The 15946-nt window shown below is 40.4% G+C and overlaps 1 protein-coding gene across 17 annotated transcripts in view; it reads left to right on the forward strand.

The window, feature by feature from the left end:
- The window catches only part of dmd (dystrophin), a 198192-nt gene that overhangs the window by 4752 nt on the left and 177494 nt on the right, over positions 1-15946 (forward strand). For 9 of the 17 annotated variants that reach the window (XM_058052493.1, XM_058052495.1, XM_058052497.1 and 6 more), the window contains exon 1: positions 7572-7745. The exons of 6 other annotated variants lie outside the window; for them this stretch is intronic. In XM_058052493.1, the coding sequence (XP_057908476.1) occupies positions 7592-7745 (154 nt within the window). In that variant the 5' untranslated portion in view covers positions 7572-7591. Of the gene's footprint in view, positions 1-7570; positions 7746-15946 lie in introns of those variants that run through there. 2 more of the 17 variants (XM_058052490.1, XM_058052500.1) reach the window with 1 other exon arrangement.

The following is a 15946-nucleotide window of genomic DNA, read 5'->3' on the forward strand; positions in this document are numbered from 1 at the left end:
TTGTTACCCTTTGTATTGAGTTGTGGACTCCTATAGAGCAGTTACACACAATAACCAGCACAGAACACTTTGTAGATCTTCCAACAACAACACCAATGCAACACATTGCTTGTCCACCTTCTTTTACTGTTTTGGTCTTATCTAATTTTTTTTTACCCTTTGTATTGAGTTGTGGACTCCTATAGAGCAGTTACACACAATAACCAGCACAGAAAACTTTCCAGATCTCCCAGAATCTGCACCTATTCCAGTTGTATTTCTTTGGATTTGTGCTTCCTGCTGAAAGGTTCGTAAAATACAGCAAAAATTTGCATATTTCACATTTCACACATAGTAAAAAATAATAATTACAAATTATAAAATTGATTAATTAAAATTATTTGACAGCGCTAATACCAATACTGGGCGGCACGGCGGTCTAGTGGTTAGCGCGCAGACCTCACAGCTAAGAGACCAGGGTTCAATTCCACCCTCGGCCATCTCTGTGTGGAGTTTGCATGTTCTCCCCGTGCATGCGTGGGTTTTCTCCGGGTACTCCGGTTTCCTCCCACATTCCAAAAACATGCTAGGTTAATTGGCGACTCCAAATTGTCCATAGGTATGAATGTGAGTGTGAATGGTTGTTTGTCTATATGTGCCCTGTGACTGGCTGGCCACCAGTCCAGGGTGTACCCCGCCTCATGCCCGAAGACAGCTGGGATAGGCTCCAGCACCCCCCGCGACCCTCGTGAGGAAAAAGCGGTAGAAAATGAATGAATGAATCATACCAATACTGTAATTGTAATACTGTGTTGTAATGTGACGGGACAGTATTACAGTGTGAACCGTTCCACACCAAATCAAACCGAATCTCTCTGACTATTTTTGAATGGACTCTAAGTGTAATCAGGCTGAGAGAGGGGGGGGGCGAGGAGAGTTAATAGGGAGTGGTGGGGGAGTAAAGGGACGGGCTCTGATTGCGGTTAATTGCTGTTCACGTCCAGGGCGGGTCTAATCATAATCACTCCACTATGCTAATTCCTGCCAGCCTCTAGGTTTAGCCGCGTCTACGCTGTGTTATAATTAGCATCTAAATTAAATCCTAGCACCACCGCTTCACCATCCGTTCCTCCATGTGGGGATCTCCTGAAAGACCAGGACTCCCCCGTTGAATGTTGAATGGCAAGGTGCCATCTTCCTCTTGTTGTCACAAATGGGACTACAAGAGAAGTCCATTCTGGTGTTTGGGACGACCTTTTTGGAGGAAAAGAGCTTTTTTGAACAGTGTCAGCCAAAATGGAGAACATTTTACCGACTACAATTAAGCTGTTCTAATCCCTCATTTTACAGTCAAAAGGGACCAAATGATAAGGCTTGATAAATGCAACCAAAGGAGTTGAAGTTTTTACGGTTGTAAAAAGAAGACCATGATGATAATCCCTTAATCGACCCCAAGGATGGACATTTTCTTACTGGTTCTACATGCAGTCCTTCTCCGTCCATGAGCAGGGCATGCACAGGTCACGTTCATTTTGTTTATTGTACTTTTAGGAGCAGGGACTGTTTGGAATGTCAATGTTCCTCCTCCTGTAGAGGAGTGATCACATGAACTAAATGACACATCTTTATTTTTGTGACACCGAGTACCATGTTCGAAGCGGAGTGTTAAGCAGCTAAGATGAGAATCAGCACCTCCAAGTCCATGGTTCTCGCCCGGAAAAGGGTGCAGTGCCATCTGTGGGTCAGGGATGAGATTCTGTCCCAAGTGGAGAACGTTAAGTACCTAAGGTAGGATATAGACTCTGCATCGGTTCGTTGTGGTGAGGAGGGAGCTGAGCCGAAAGGGAAAGTTCTCAATTTAGTGCTCGATCTACTTTTCTACCCTCACCATTGGTCATGAGCTTATGGTAATGACCGAGAGGACAAGATTTCGGGTACAAGCAGCCGAAATTAGTTTCTTCTGTAGGGTGGCTGGGTGAAAAGCACTGTCATCCTGGAAGAACTTGGAGTAGAGCTGCTGGACCTCTGAATTGAGAGGAGCCAGTTGAGGTGGCTCGGGCATCTGGTAAGGATGCCTCTCGGACACCACCGTGGGGAGGTGTTCAGGGCCTGGCCAACCTTTCAGAGGCCCCGGGGGAAGACCCAGGACACGCTGGAGAGACTATGTCTCTCAGCTGGCCTGGGGATGCCTCAGGATCAAGGGACATTCACTCCTTTGACGTGCCTGGTCCCAGTGCCGTTTGACTGTAGTGTTTTTGTATCCTTGTTAAAACACATCGCTGCTGTTGCAGTGTTACTGTTACTCCTTCTTCTTCTCATAGTGGCACCCTATGGTTTATGCAACTTTGATCGTTAGAAAAGAGAAAACATGGCAGTGGTGTATAAAGGAGATGGATTGACAATGGTCTACAGTCAATCAGAACTCAGAACACAATTAGCGGGTTCACCTTTAGCAAATCAGGACTGTTGTTGTGGCTGGCTACACATACTAAGATGAACTGGACATGTCTGGACACTCTTCAACTACTGGTTAGCAATATAAAATACAATAAGAAACATACAACAGAGCACCTGTAGAATGCTCTAATACACCACAAGCACATAGAACACAATGCACGTTCATTCATTCATTCATTTTCTACTGCTTTTTCCTCACGAGGGTCGCGGGCCGTGCTGGAGCCTATCCCAGCTGTCTTTGGGCGAGAGGCGGGGTACACCCTGGACTGGTCGCCAGCTCATCACAGGGCACATATAGACAAACAACCATTCACACTCACATTCATACCTATGGACAATTTGGAGTCGCAAATTAACCTAGCATGTTTTTGGAATGTGGGAGAAAACCCATGCATACACAGGGAGTACATGCAAACTCCACACAGGGATGGACGAGGGTGGAATTGAACCCTGGTCTCCTAGCTGTGAGGTCTGCATGCTAACCACTCGACTGCCGCATTGCATGTTCATACACTGTTAAAAAACATGCAAAATTGCACTCAGAAATGCAGCAAATCTACAATGTATCCGCAGACAGAATTCATGTTTATGTTGCTTCTCATAGTTCATGAAGTTATGATGAATAAAGCTTTGTGTAATATCCACTGTCTTAGTATTCAACGACCATATTCAATGTTCATGAGCTGAGTGAGTTTCATGAGATGACAAACTACGGCTCCACTTCCACTCTTTAATCCAGCCTGCCCTGCTTTTCAAAGGACTTAGGAACTACCATAAGTCACAAACTGTTTGGGCAGATCAATAATTACTTTCTGAAACTTCTATGCCATTACGGTATGCCGAGGGACTGTCAGAGCAGCTCAGAGAAGATGAGTCCAAATTTTGATGACCTGACTTGCAACTTGACGTGGACTTCTACATCAATGACTCAAGACCTGACTCAGACTTTAGTCTGATGACTTGACAATACTTGAGATTTTCAGTGAGTGTGTTGAGTAAAATGTTTCCCCATTCAAAGTACTCAACTGATGGTTCCATTTCCACCAAGACAACACGTTTTGCCACAAACTGGGCGTCATTAGATTGCATCTATTGACATTCAATCAGGCGAGTTAATTCATATATCTTGAATGTCTTCATGACAACAAATCCTGACTAAATCCTGACTAAATCTTGAATGATACTGTGTGTCAGCACTGTGTTTTGTCAATAGTCAATTTATTTGGTAAACGCTAAACAGTGCTTATGATTTGTAAGGACTCAAAAATTTCACGCCTGTGAAAATTTGACCAGTCATGTTAAGTCAAGTCTTGAGACTTAAATTGGACCTGCACATCTTCACTTGAGACTTGACTCAAGATTTGGGATTAAAGACTTGAGACTTTCTTGAGACTACCTCCTACCTCTGCAGGTTTTATATGACAAAGCTGACAAAGAAAAGTGATATTTGATATTCGTGTTTGTTTTTGTTATTCAGATTATTCCATCGGTAAAAGTTTATTGGTTAAGAATATTTGTGGAGAAGGTGTGATGACTTCATTAGATCATCATTTGACTTTAATTGACAGCTGGCACACACACACACACTCACACACTCACATACTGTACATTCACTCTCTCTCAGTCGTTCTCACCATGGAGAACCAAACCCATTTGCAGGCCATTAAAATAATTTATTACAATTCTCAATATTGCCTTAATTAAAATTCACTTATCATAGTTGAGTTGTCAGGAGTCATGAAGGAGACACTTCTGTGGAAGCAGTGGAGTGCTAAGTGATGTCACTTTTTATACCTCTATGTCCCACAACTATCCACACACATTGATGTTTTGACAATCTCTTTTTGTTTAGGCTGCATTCAAACATAATTACAAACATAATTCTGCTCCGTTCATCTTTTTTGTTCATCTTGCATTATTAATCAAGGATGAAAGTTGGAGGTTCCAAGTCAAATACCACAAGTTTGATAAACTGTACCAGCCATCCGGCAGCATTATACCCATCCGGACTTAGTCTCTGAGTCTGAAAAATACACTTAAAAAGAAGATCCTGATCCTGGGTCACCAGGAGACGCAGTAATGTCGAGCTTAGTATTATCAAAGTATCATAACGGTAAACATGTATTCCGTGTCTCCCGGGGACGTTGCCATGTGGCAGCATATACAGATGAAAATGTACTGGACTTAAAACGTAACCTTGGGGAACACCACAATCCAGTTTATCAAAGTATCATAACGGTAAACATGTTTTCCGTGTCTCCTGGGGACGTTGCCATGTGGCAGCATATACAGATGAAAATGTACTGGACTTAAAACTTAACTTAGGGGAAACCCACAATCCAGTTTATCAAAGTATCATAGCGGTAAATATGTATTCCGTGTCTCCTTGGGAACGTTGCCATGTGGAAGCATATACAGATGAAAATGTAGTGGACTTAAAACGTAACCTTGGGGAACACCACAATCCAGTTTATCAAAGTATCATAACGGTAAATATGTATTCCGTGTCTCCTGGGAACGTTGCCATGTGGCAGCATATAGAGATGAAAATGTAGTGGACTTAAAACGTAACCTTGGGGAACACCACAATCTAGTTTATATCTCCTTTCTAGGGGAAAATGTTTTACCCAGTAATTTTAATAGTGGGACTTTTCAAAAGCCTGAGGAAAAGTTGGGCTTTTAATAAATTTTCAACTTTAAAGATGCTAAAACCGAGTCAAGTCAACCGAGTTAATATATGCTAAGCTATCTGAATAAAACAACCACATCTTAGTTTTGTAGGTGACAAAGCAAGGATGAAAATTGCCGCTGAGGCACATTTGGACAGCCCTGATCTACCCTTGGGTCAAATGCTGCACATCATGTTGACTCGGATATCGGATATCGACCTTTATTTACCCAAAAAACAGACTGAAATGTTTCATCCAGAATGGCCTACATTAAATTCATCAAACATTCTGTAATATTTTGCTTTAAATGTAAAACTTGTCCTTAATTGATTAAAAGTACAGTGTCTACTACTCTCTACTGTATTAGTTATTATGTAGATAAATAACATAACCTAAAAACATGATCAATAAACAAATAAAATGACGGTGAGAAGTGCGTATTGCTATTATCTTTGACATGTATGTAATAAAATGGCCAGTCAGCGTATCCCGGACAACCCGCATTAACATTGCAAGTATTTATGTGTGTATGTTTGTGTCAGCAAAAGGAAGCAGCAGATTGTGGTTACTTTGTGCCAGCTGGTCCGGTCATGTTACTATCTGTCAAGCCCGCTAATGAACACACACACATTGGTGGAGGAAACAAACCAATCCCTGCTTCACAATGGGATCCTGTAGCCAGTGAGTGGGCATGGAACCCTGGCATTCTCAGAGCTGCTTGACAAATGGAGGCACTTTAATGACGCTTGTGATTGTGGTAAATAACGACATATGTTAGCTTGTGCCCGACTGAGAGTTACTCAGCTGCTGGAGATGATGGACGAGGCAGTTGCTTCTCATGAAAACAAGGAGGTTGGCACATACAGTACATTGCGGTCTTTAACCATAATGTACTCCTATGTGAGGAGGGTTAATTATAGCATGTTTAACCCCTAAAGACTGTCTACTCGTAGTCCTTTTATGTTGGACGAAAGACTTTCCTCTAAGCTAAAAGCCTACTATGGGTAATGAGTCCCAAAAGCAACCACATGGAGTCATTTGACCTTCAAATCATAGTCATCCTACTCACATGAAAAGTTATGGTTATGGATTATAGAGTTGTTTTAGGGTAAGATTTTGCGTTAAAATGACAGATTAGGGATATATTTTGGGTTAAAAATATGGGTCAAAGTTGAGGGTTAAGGGGTTAGAGATGCTCGATATTCTTACCAATATCCAATACAGTAGTCCCTCGTTTATCACGGGTAATTATTTCCAAACAAGATGAGTGAATTTCCATGAAATAGGGCACCTTCTTTATAGATGGAATATTTTCATAGTTATGGCATAGAAAACCTGTTTACAATTTTCTAACTACAGTTTTTAGTTTTAGTTTCTCTAGTTTTAGCTGGATTACAGCCACAACACTAACTTAATATTATGATTGTTATATTATTATGCCTGTTGTGAGATTATTTAAATCTGAAATAAACACCTGTTGCTCCGGTGATTGAGTCTGGTGCTTGTCTCACTGAACAATTACTGACACCTAGTGACCAATGTAGAGTACTACATTCACAATTTAATTGTATTTTACTTCATTTAGCCATTTTTATGCTTGGGATTAATTAAATTATGCACAAAATATGTTAAATAACATTTGCTTTAATTGTTTTGTCATATTGAACCACAGAAAAAGTGTTTACGCACTTCCTGATTTTTAATGTTTCTGCATGTTTGTCACACAAACAAAAAGTCAGTGATGACACCACTGAACATAAAATTAAATGAAACTTTTTATTAGCATAAACAAATTCCAGACCCACACAGCCCTGTGAGAAAAAATCATGACCTATACAGTATTTGACAAAAATTACATATCTACAACAATATCTACTATCAATAAGTAAGACCCATAATAAAGTCACAAATAACAATCCAACTAAATAATGCTAGTAATAACACAATTTGGAAAGCTTCACTTTTCTGTTATATCTGTCAAGTTTCATTTTTTTAAGATAGCTAAAATGAAGCAATGAGGCAAGCAAGTCAACGGAATATAAACAATTTAATATGACAATAATGGCTAAAATGTTACGATGCTAACATCTAGCATGCTACTACCTAGCAAGACGTGCTATTTCCGGAAAGGGCATTTGTGTGACGAGGATTTTGAAGTGACATTTCAGAATAAAAGCCCTCTGAAATATGATAAAAGTTTGTATAAAATACAAACTAGAAATAAAAAATAATAATTTTGTTGGCATTCAACATATCACATTTGGGTGAAACTTCCTTGGTGACCTTCTGGGATTATCTAGCAGGTAATCCTGCTAGACAACAGGGGGATATCCTCTTCTGAAACCAAAGTGCTGTACCAATAATGAAGCTCTTACTTTGAAACTCGCCCAATCATCTATTTACCGTAATGCCCCGTTTAAACAAGCAGTGGCATTTTGAGTGGGCACTGTCTTAACTTTTATCTGTTGGTAGTGGACGGGGACAAGATGGAGTTCTTGTCCAATCCAAAGAGAGAGAGGATCCCAGTCCGTCGTAGGAGGAGTCAACGGCACCAGGACTTGAGCAGTACTAGTTGTGCACTTGCTCCTCTTCAGACCCTCGCTGCCGTTCTCACCCTCGCGAACATTGTCTCCAATAAAGGTGATTAGCAAATTATCCACAAGGCGCCATTCGAAGCGACAGCTCTCGGGTCAGTTCGCTTCTCATGATTATCGGGTTTAAATCAGTCGAGATGTTCCGGGCATGGAGCGGCGCCTTGCTCAGGTAGGAAAAAGAGGAACGTGTGCGTGCGTGTGTGTTTTCGTTGTCAGTCCAACAAGTGCGCAGATTTCCTCACAGGATAAACTCCATGTTGTTAGGAATGTTGATTGGTTTATTTGCAACAGGCGTTCATCTCACGAGAGCCTGTCATTCAACCTTTATGAGCTGCGCGGGAACGTGCGCGTGCGCGGTACGCCTACACCGTCTGTCATCTGTCTTATTTACTGGGTGGGGGGTCGATTCACATGTCGATAGTATCGATACCAAAGTAGTACCACTGTTTGATCGATAGTAGCATAATGTCATCTTTATTGTCATTTTTATTTTCAAAAATATCTCATTTTGTTGTGTTGTCGATACATTTACATTTTGTTGTTGGGATTTGATGGATTTGAATGATCCTGAAACATAGAAAGTATCAGTATCCGTTTCCCGACGCTGATACTTGCTAGGGATGGGCGATACTGCACATTTTAAAGTATTTAAAGTATAACCATTATTGATACTGAGACCAATACTTTCTGTTTTTACAATATAATTGAATGATGCAGGCAGCTGCATGGTGGTGAAGTGGTTAGCACGCGGGCCTCGCAGTTAGGAGACCAGAGTTCAATTTCCCCCTCGGCCATCTCTGTTTGGAGTTTGCATGTTCTCCCCGTGCATGCGTGGGTTTTCTCCGGGTACTCCGGTTTCCTCCCACATTTTCCAAAACGAATATCCAAATGAATGAATGATTAATCATGATTAATCCTACATCAATCAACATCAATTGACATCCCTTGAGTAAATGTAATCTCATTAAATCAAGTTCAATGGTTGTTTCTTGTATACTGTAAGTATAAATACAGTATAAAAATAAAAAAAATATACTGTAAACTTTACAACTAGAATTTTCTGTCTTCTGATTGGTTGAAATGTGCCTGACAGCCAGTTACAATGCCAGCTACTGTAAGGCAATGTAACAACAATCGACACAAACAGTCCTATTATTATGTGATTCTGAGCAAGGGTAGCGCCAAATGTTGAAAAAATATATATCTGTGGCGGTCCAAATGTATTTGTGGCAGGCGGCTATAAATAACTAGGGAAAAACTGCAATCGATTTGTTTACAGTGCTTTTGTGAAACACACAGCAAAGATCAGGCACAACACTAAATGTTTAAAAAATATATATCTGTAGCGGTCCAAATGTATTTGTGGCGGGCGGCTATAAATAACTAGGGGAAAAACTGCAATCGATTTGTTTACAGTGCTTTTGTGAAACACACAGCAAAGATCAGGCACGGCACTAAATGTTTAAAAAATATATATCTGTAGCGGTCCAAATGTATTTGTGGCGGGCGGCTATAAATAACTAGGGAAAAACTGCAATCGATTTGTTTACAGTGCTTTTGTGAAACACACAGCAAAGATCAGGCACGGCACTAAATGTTTAAAAAATATATATCTGTAGCGGTCCAAATGTATTTGTGGCGGGCGGCTATAAATAACTAGGGAAAAACTGCAATCGATTTGTGTACAGTGCTTTTGTGAAACATACAGCAAAGATCAGGCACGGCACTAAATATTTAAAAAATATATATCTGTAGCGGTCCAAATGTATTTGTGGCGGGCGGCTATAAATAACTAGGGAAAAACTGCAATCGATTTGTTTACAGTGCTTTTGTGAAACACACAGCAAAGATCAGGCACGACACTAAAAAAGTGAACCTTGAGGAGAGACTGCTGAATATTGTTTCTAGTGTTGCCGTGGTGATCCTGTATCACGATGCAATGTTTGTGGACCAGCCCAGGCGCCTCTGGAGTTGTGTTGCAGTGCTTAAATGACTCTCCGCAGCGAGAATGCTTAACACAGCTAAAGCGCCACCGGGCCTGGATGGAGTGACGGACGTGTGTGTTTGTGCGGTGCGTCTCAGGCCACAGGTGCATGCTGGGATTTGCCACACTGGCTCGGCTCAGCTCTCCTCATGATCCTCTTTTGAAATAAGGACACACACATAATCGCCATCACCAGATCATTGTTCACTTTTTTTTTGGTTTTTTTTTGCTGTTTTTTTAATTTATTGTGTTACTGTGTTATTTATTACTGTGTGCAGGCTGTGCAACTATGTTGCTGTTGTCATTTTGGGGAATGCAAGGAAGTCAACCGAAGATGGTTGAGTCCCCAAAATAACAACAGCAACATAGCTGCACAGCCTGCACACAGTGACTTCCTGTTCAGTGCAAAGTAAGCTTTGGGGATTATTTGGGACTCTTTCTGTTGCTTACTATAATGAACGTTTTCAGTGTTTGAGTTGATGAGCCTCAAATCCCCGCCCTGCCAAAGCTGTAAACCTCGGGGAAACACCAAGATCCTCCTCCCTTTTATTTCAAATACGTAGCATCCATGTGATTTTGTTGTTGCTTTTTTGTGGCTGTGCAGTTTTGTGTGTGTGAGGATGGCGATCTACGTAAGTCTAAGTGAGCTACATGGAAAATAAATTTTTACAGCATATGCCATAATATTTATTTTATACGGTGACTCTGGCGTGTGTGTGTGTTGGTGTGTGAGACTGTAGTAGAAAAACACAACCCTCTTACTGCTGCTTTGCTCCCATCAAGGTCAGCGTGAATAAGCACTGGAGGGTGTGTACTGTGTGCTACCTACAGATCAGCATCAAATAAGACCATTTTTCTTCCTTCTTGTGCCTTCATCGAGCCGCCGGCAGGAAGTCATAACTTCCATCGTGGAAGTGACAGGCTTGTTCCTGGTTACAAAGTGTTGCCTCATCCTCCCGCCTAATTTAAGTACCCCCTCTGTTGCAACATGGGGGACTGGACTTTAACATCCCCGTGAGTCCAAGACAGCTATACAAGAATCGGATATAAAATATATAAGAACATATTTGATAGTTGTTTGATGGAGCTGAGGTCAAATGTTTGATGTTTTTCTTTGAAAAATGAAAACAGTCAAAAGAGACCAGAAGTGTGCTCCTTGTGTGAAAACATCTATATAGTAATCCCTCGTTTATGGTTCCACACCCGACCGTGATAAGCAAATTTCCGCTAAGTAGTATTCCTCATATAAGTGAATGGGAGGTAGAGCATTTAGTTATGTTATGTTATGTTAGTGGGGCGGCACGGCGGTCGAGTGGTTAGCGCGCAGACCTCACGCTAGGAGACCAGGATTCAATTCCACCCCATCTCTGTGTGGAGTTTGCATGTTCTCCCCGTGGGTTTTCTCCGGGTACTCCGGTTTCCTCCCACATTCCAAAAACATGCTAGGTTAATTAGCGACTCCAAATTGTCCATAGGTATGAATGTGAGTGTGAATGGTTGTTTGTCTATATGTGCTTGTGATTGGCTGGCCACCAGTCCAGGGTGTACCCCGCCTCTCGCCCGAAGACAGCTGGGATAGGCTCCAGCACCCCCACGACCCTCGTGAGGAAAAGCGGTATAAAATGAATGGATGAATGAATGATAACTTAATTTTGTTAAGTTGCTTGAACGTAACAAAATATGTAAGTTAAGTATTGCACACTCCAAATAACTAAACTGTCTTTACTCGTCATGTTTAAGTCAAATTTATTAAAATTTTTGAGGCAACGAGTTTGCATACTTTTTTTGAGTGAAGTCAACTTATGTTTTACAGTGTATGAATGTGAGTGTGAATGGTTGTTTGTCTATATGTGCCCTGTGATTGGCTGGCGACCAGTCCAGGGTGTACCCCGCCTCTCGCCTGAAGACAGCTGGGATAGGCTCCAGCATACCCTGCGAACCTTGTGAGGAAAAAGCGGTAGAAAATGAATGAATGTTATGTTAGTTATGTTTTGGAACCATCTCCCCCAATCAGAACTTTTTGGCTTTATTTGATGTTTTTGTTATGTAATTTCGTAGCAGTCGGTCTGGAGCAGGAGGGGATAGAAAGGAAGAAAAAAGAAAACTGGCTAGGGAGTACGGGGGCAGGAGGGTACAATAGAGAGAGAGACAAAAACAACAACAATTGCAATGACAATAACGGAACAACAGATACAAACAGGACTACATCAACAAATCAAACAATAAAGTTAAGAGTCACAATGGAGAGGACAATGTATTAAACAGCCAGAGTGATATTACTGAGATGAAACAGTCAAACGTATTAGTGGTAATAGTAGCAATGACAATATGAACCATGATAGTAAACAGAATGACACACAATGGTAATAACTACAATCTCATTGCTGGCATCATTATATTATATATTAGCAATTGCATAATGACATCATGGATAAGTTGGTTGGTTGTGCAGGGAAGTACTTATGTACTGAGAGTGTGTATATTGGATGTGTGTATTTGTGTTGGCGTGTATGTACATGTATATGCGCATATGTGTGGCTGTGTAATTGTCAGTGAGAATGTATGAAAGGAGAAGGACTGCCTCCTACCACCCAGTAAACCCCGTCCCACGCAGGCCAAGGCCGTTTTACCTTCTGCTGGGCGTCTTGCCAGGTCATCATTGTAAATGAATAGCTGTTCTTTGCTGATCTTGCCTGGTAGAATAAATGAGAAATCCGATCAAAATATTATAGACAGCGTGATTTATTAATTGATGTATTCTTGACAAACCAAAATAGAGCAAAGCCACGAAATTTGAAGTGCGAGGGGCGACTGTAGTGACACAGAATAGAAGTCCAGGTAAATGATGGAAACCTCGAGGAATAATCTGGCATCTTCCTGATGCAGGGCTTATTAACGATTGCGATCACCTGCTCCTTGCTCCGTCGCTAGTCACCAGATCAGGCTATCTGCAAACAGACCGGCGGAAAGGAAACACCCGACAGACACAGCAACTGACCAAATGAAGAGTTTTCTGGGTTGCACAGCCGGTTCACGTTGAACTGAAAGGGAATGAAGCGAGCTAATACTTCAGTCAGTCCTATTTCATATTGTGAAAATATTTTTCAGCAAGGAGATAAAAGACGTGGGGAAAATGTCATGGAGGGTGTTCGGTCAGCTCGCACTATTATTTCATTGCTCCTGGGAGAGAGATATTATATATTTGCACGCTAGCAGGGGATACCTTGTCATTAATTAAAATCTAGTACTTCAGCTCAGTGTCAACATTCAAATATTTTTTTCTACAACTTGACATTTTTCGAGTTGAGCTGACACGGGATAAATGGTAGAAAAATAATGGATGGATTTGTGTCATTCTTAAAGAGATTGTTGTGACTTTATAAGATGGGAGCAGAGCTGAAAAGTCAACCAGTAGCTTCATAAAACACATTTAAATACCTTAATTAACTCATGTTGGACTTTTTAAAGGTCACATTAACACACATAAACTATGCAATTGGAAACCACACAACCTCTTTCAAGGCAGTGGACTCCTACGCATTCGCCATTTAGCATTCACGGCCTAGAAAATGTGCATATCTTTTGGTCCCAAAAAATTGGTTTCTCAGAAAATAGGATCTCATTCACCATATGTTGGTCATAATTTATAAATATAGTGGAACCTTGGTTAGTGTCAATCTGTTTCAGAAGGTCCTACTCTAACCAAAATGTATTTTCCCCTTAAGAAATAATGTAAATCCAATTAATCTGCTTCAGAAAGTCACAAATGTTAATACAAAACACATGTCTACAATTTCACAGTTATCATTTTACACACAGAAAACACATGAAATGCATAGAAATGAGGAATAAAATTGATAAATGAACATTTTAGGTTACGTGTACCTTGTTGGAAGACATGATTTTGGACGACGAAGCAACTACATTCACTTGGACACCATGACCTGTGATCTGTGGCATGACCTTAAAAGGTGCGTCATGCTCGAAAACCCTCCAGTGTGGCTGAATGACAACAATTCTGCAAAGATGAATGGGCCAAAATTCACTCACAGCGCTTTAAGAGACTCATTGCGAGTTATCGCAAATGCTTAATTGCAGTTGTTGCTGCCCTGGGTCGCTGCCATTTTAGTCTCACATAACTCATATGCTACGAAAGATGCATTCATACGATTTTTTTCAACTCGACTGCTCGCTCCCAAGGATGTATTTATACATCTTTTAGATTTATTTATACATCTTTTATGTTTTTATTGCATGAGAGACACAAAGAGGCGATGATGGAACTGCACAAAGAAGAGATCATGTTTGGTCCAGTTTTTGGTACATGTTTTGGTACACTTTTAAGCTGAAACAAGGTGGCAGAATTGCATTTTAGAAGAGCTCAGCATGCATCTCTGCCATACAAATACATTCTCCGCAGCAACCAGGAAGTGAAAAGGCATCTTGCCGTGTAGCGTAGAAGAGGTTACGCACTGAAGGGAAATTTTGACATGTGCACACATGCAGTTCAGAAAATTGGAAATGGTTATACAGTAAACCTTGGATATATCGGACTCGGATATATCGGAAATTCGCTCACAACGGACAGATAAAAAAGAACCGATTTTTCTGTAATGCATTTCCAATAAAAATTCATTGCATGTATCGGATTTTTTATAACGGATTTCGCCTATTTCGGACAAAATCTCCAGTCCCGTTGCAATGCATTTCCATTAAATTTCCCTCGCATATATCGGATGGCCGCATCGTTATGCTAATCTTGTTGATGTCACTGGCTATTGTCTTTCTCCTGGCTCCAGATTTAGGACAAATATAAAAGTGAGTGACGTCAATAATACTAGCACAGCAGTGAATGAGATCTTAACCTCACTATTGGAAATAATGTAGGCCTGATGGGCGTAACAGGGCCTAGCTTAATTAACAATTTGTTATGCTCAGAGTCCAATAAAGTTCAATTCTCATTACCTTACGTCTCTTTTCAATGCTCAGTCCAGGTACATTGGAAACATAGTCAAGGAAGTGCCTTTTTATAACGGATAAAATCCGATTTACGCATATACCGGATATAAATCCGATATATGCGAAAAACAGACATTTTCCGGTATACGCATATAACGGATTTCGCTTATATCGGACAAAACCAGTGGGAACAATTGAATCCGATATATCCGAGGTTTACTGTATTTGTAAACCAAAATTATATTATTGTGTTGTTTATGTTGTGGCGTGGTTGTTTGGACATTTTGCCAAAGTGTATATGACAAAATCTTGAAAGAGCTTGAAATGTATCGTTTTACAAAAATCCTTTTTTCTCACTTTTTTGTTGAGAACTACTTACCTTAACTTACCTATGTTCTACTGCTGATTACTAAAGAACGTAGAAACAAACTTTTTTTCCTGATGAAAGGTCATAATCTTTCTTTTGGTACACACCATGTTTATATAACCCTAGGACACAATATTCTGTGTGACTTGAAAAATCAGTCAAAATCATCAAAAATGGATCATCAAGTGTCAGGCTATGTCATCGTTAAGGTGTGTTTTCTAGCGCAAGACTTGGATAAAGGTATTCACAGATGTTGGCAAAACTACTTCTCGTCAACTGAAAATTCTTTATAAAAAGTGGTTCCTGGTCATAAACTGCCATGACCAAAAGTCTTGCCCTCTTCTACGTGGAATCATTTGGTTAAAACAATGCCACAAAGGCACCAAGGAGAGCACCAAGTGTGGCAGTGTTTACTTCTGTAAACACACGGCACCATATATGCGTATATGCGTATATTCGTGTTCACATTTTTTGGTTTAAAAAAATAAAAATAAAAAACTTAAATATATTAGGAAAGCAGGAAGTGAACAAATTACTGATTGTAAAAGTACCAGATGGAGGGGTAGGATTTAATAATCTTTGCTTCTTCCTACTCCTTTTGGACATGTGGAACTGGGAACTGATTATGGGATGCACTCAATTGTAATCTGATGCATGTTCAAATGAAATAAAACCATTACCATTACCATTACCATTACCATTACATCAACAAATGTCAATGATGGTTATAAAGTTAAGAGTCAGAATGGAGAGGACAAAGTATTAAACAGCCACAGTGATATTACTGAAATGAAACAGTGAAACATATTAGTGGTAATAGTAGTAATGACGATATGAATGATATTACCATTACCATAAAATCAGAATTGGCCATCATATCCTGCAGTGTGACTGTAAGCACTAGACACTCTTAACAGCATGTAAGAGATGTAGATAA

Source organism: Doryrhamphus excisus, chromosome 16, assembly GCF_030265055.1.
Source record: "Doryrhamphus excisus isolate RoL2022-K1 chromosome 16, RoL_Dexc_1.0, whole genome shotgun sequence".
NCBI classification, from domain to species: Eukaryota; Metazoa; Chordata; class Actinopteri; order Syngnathiformes; family Syngnathidae; genus Doryrhamphus; species Doryrhamphus excisus.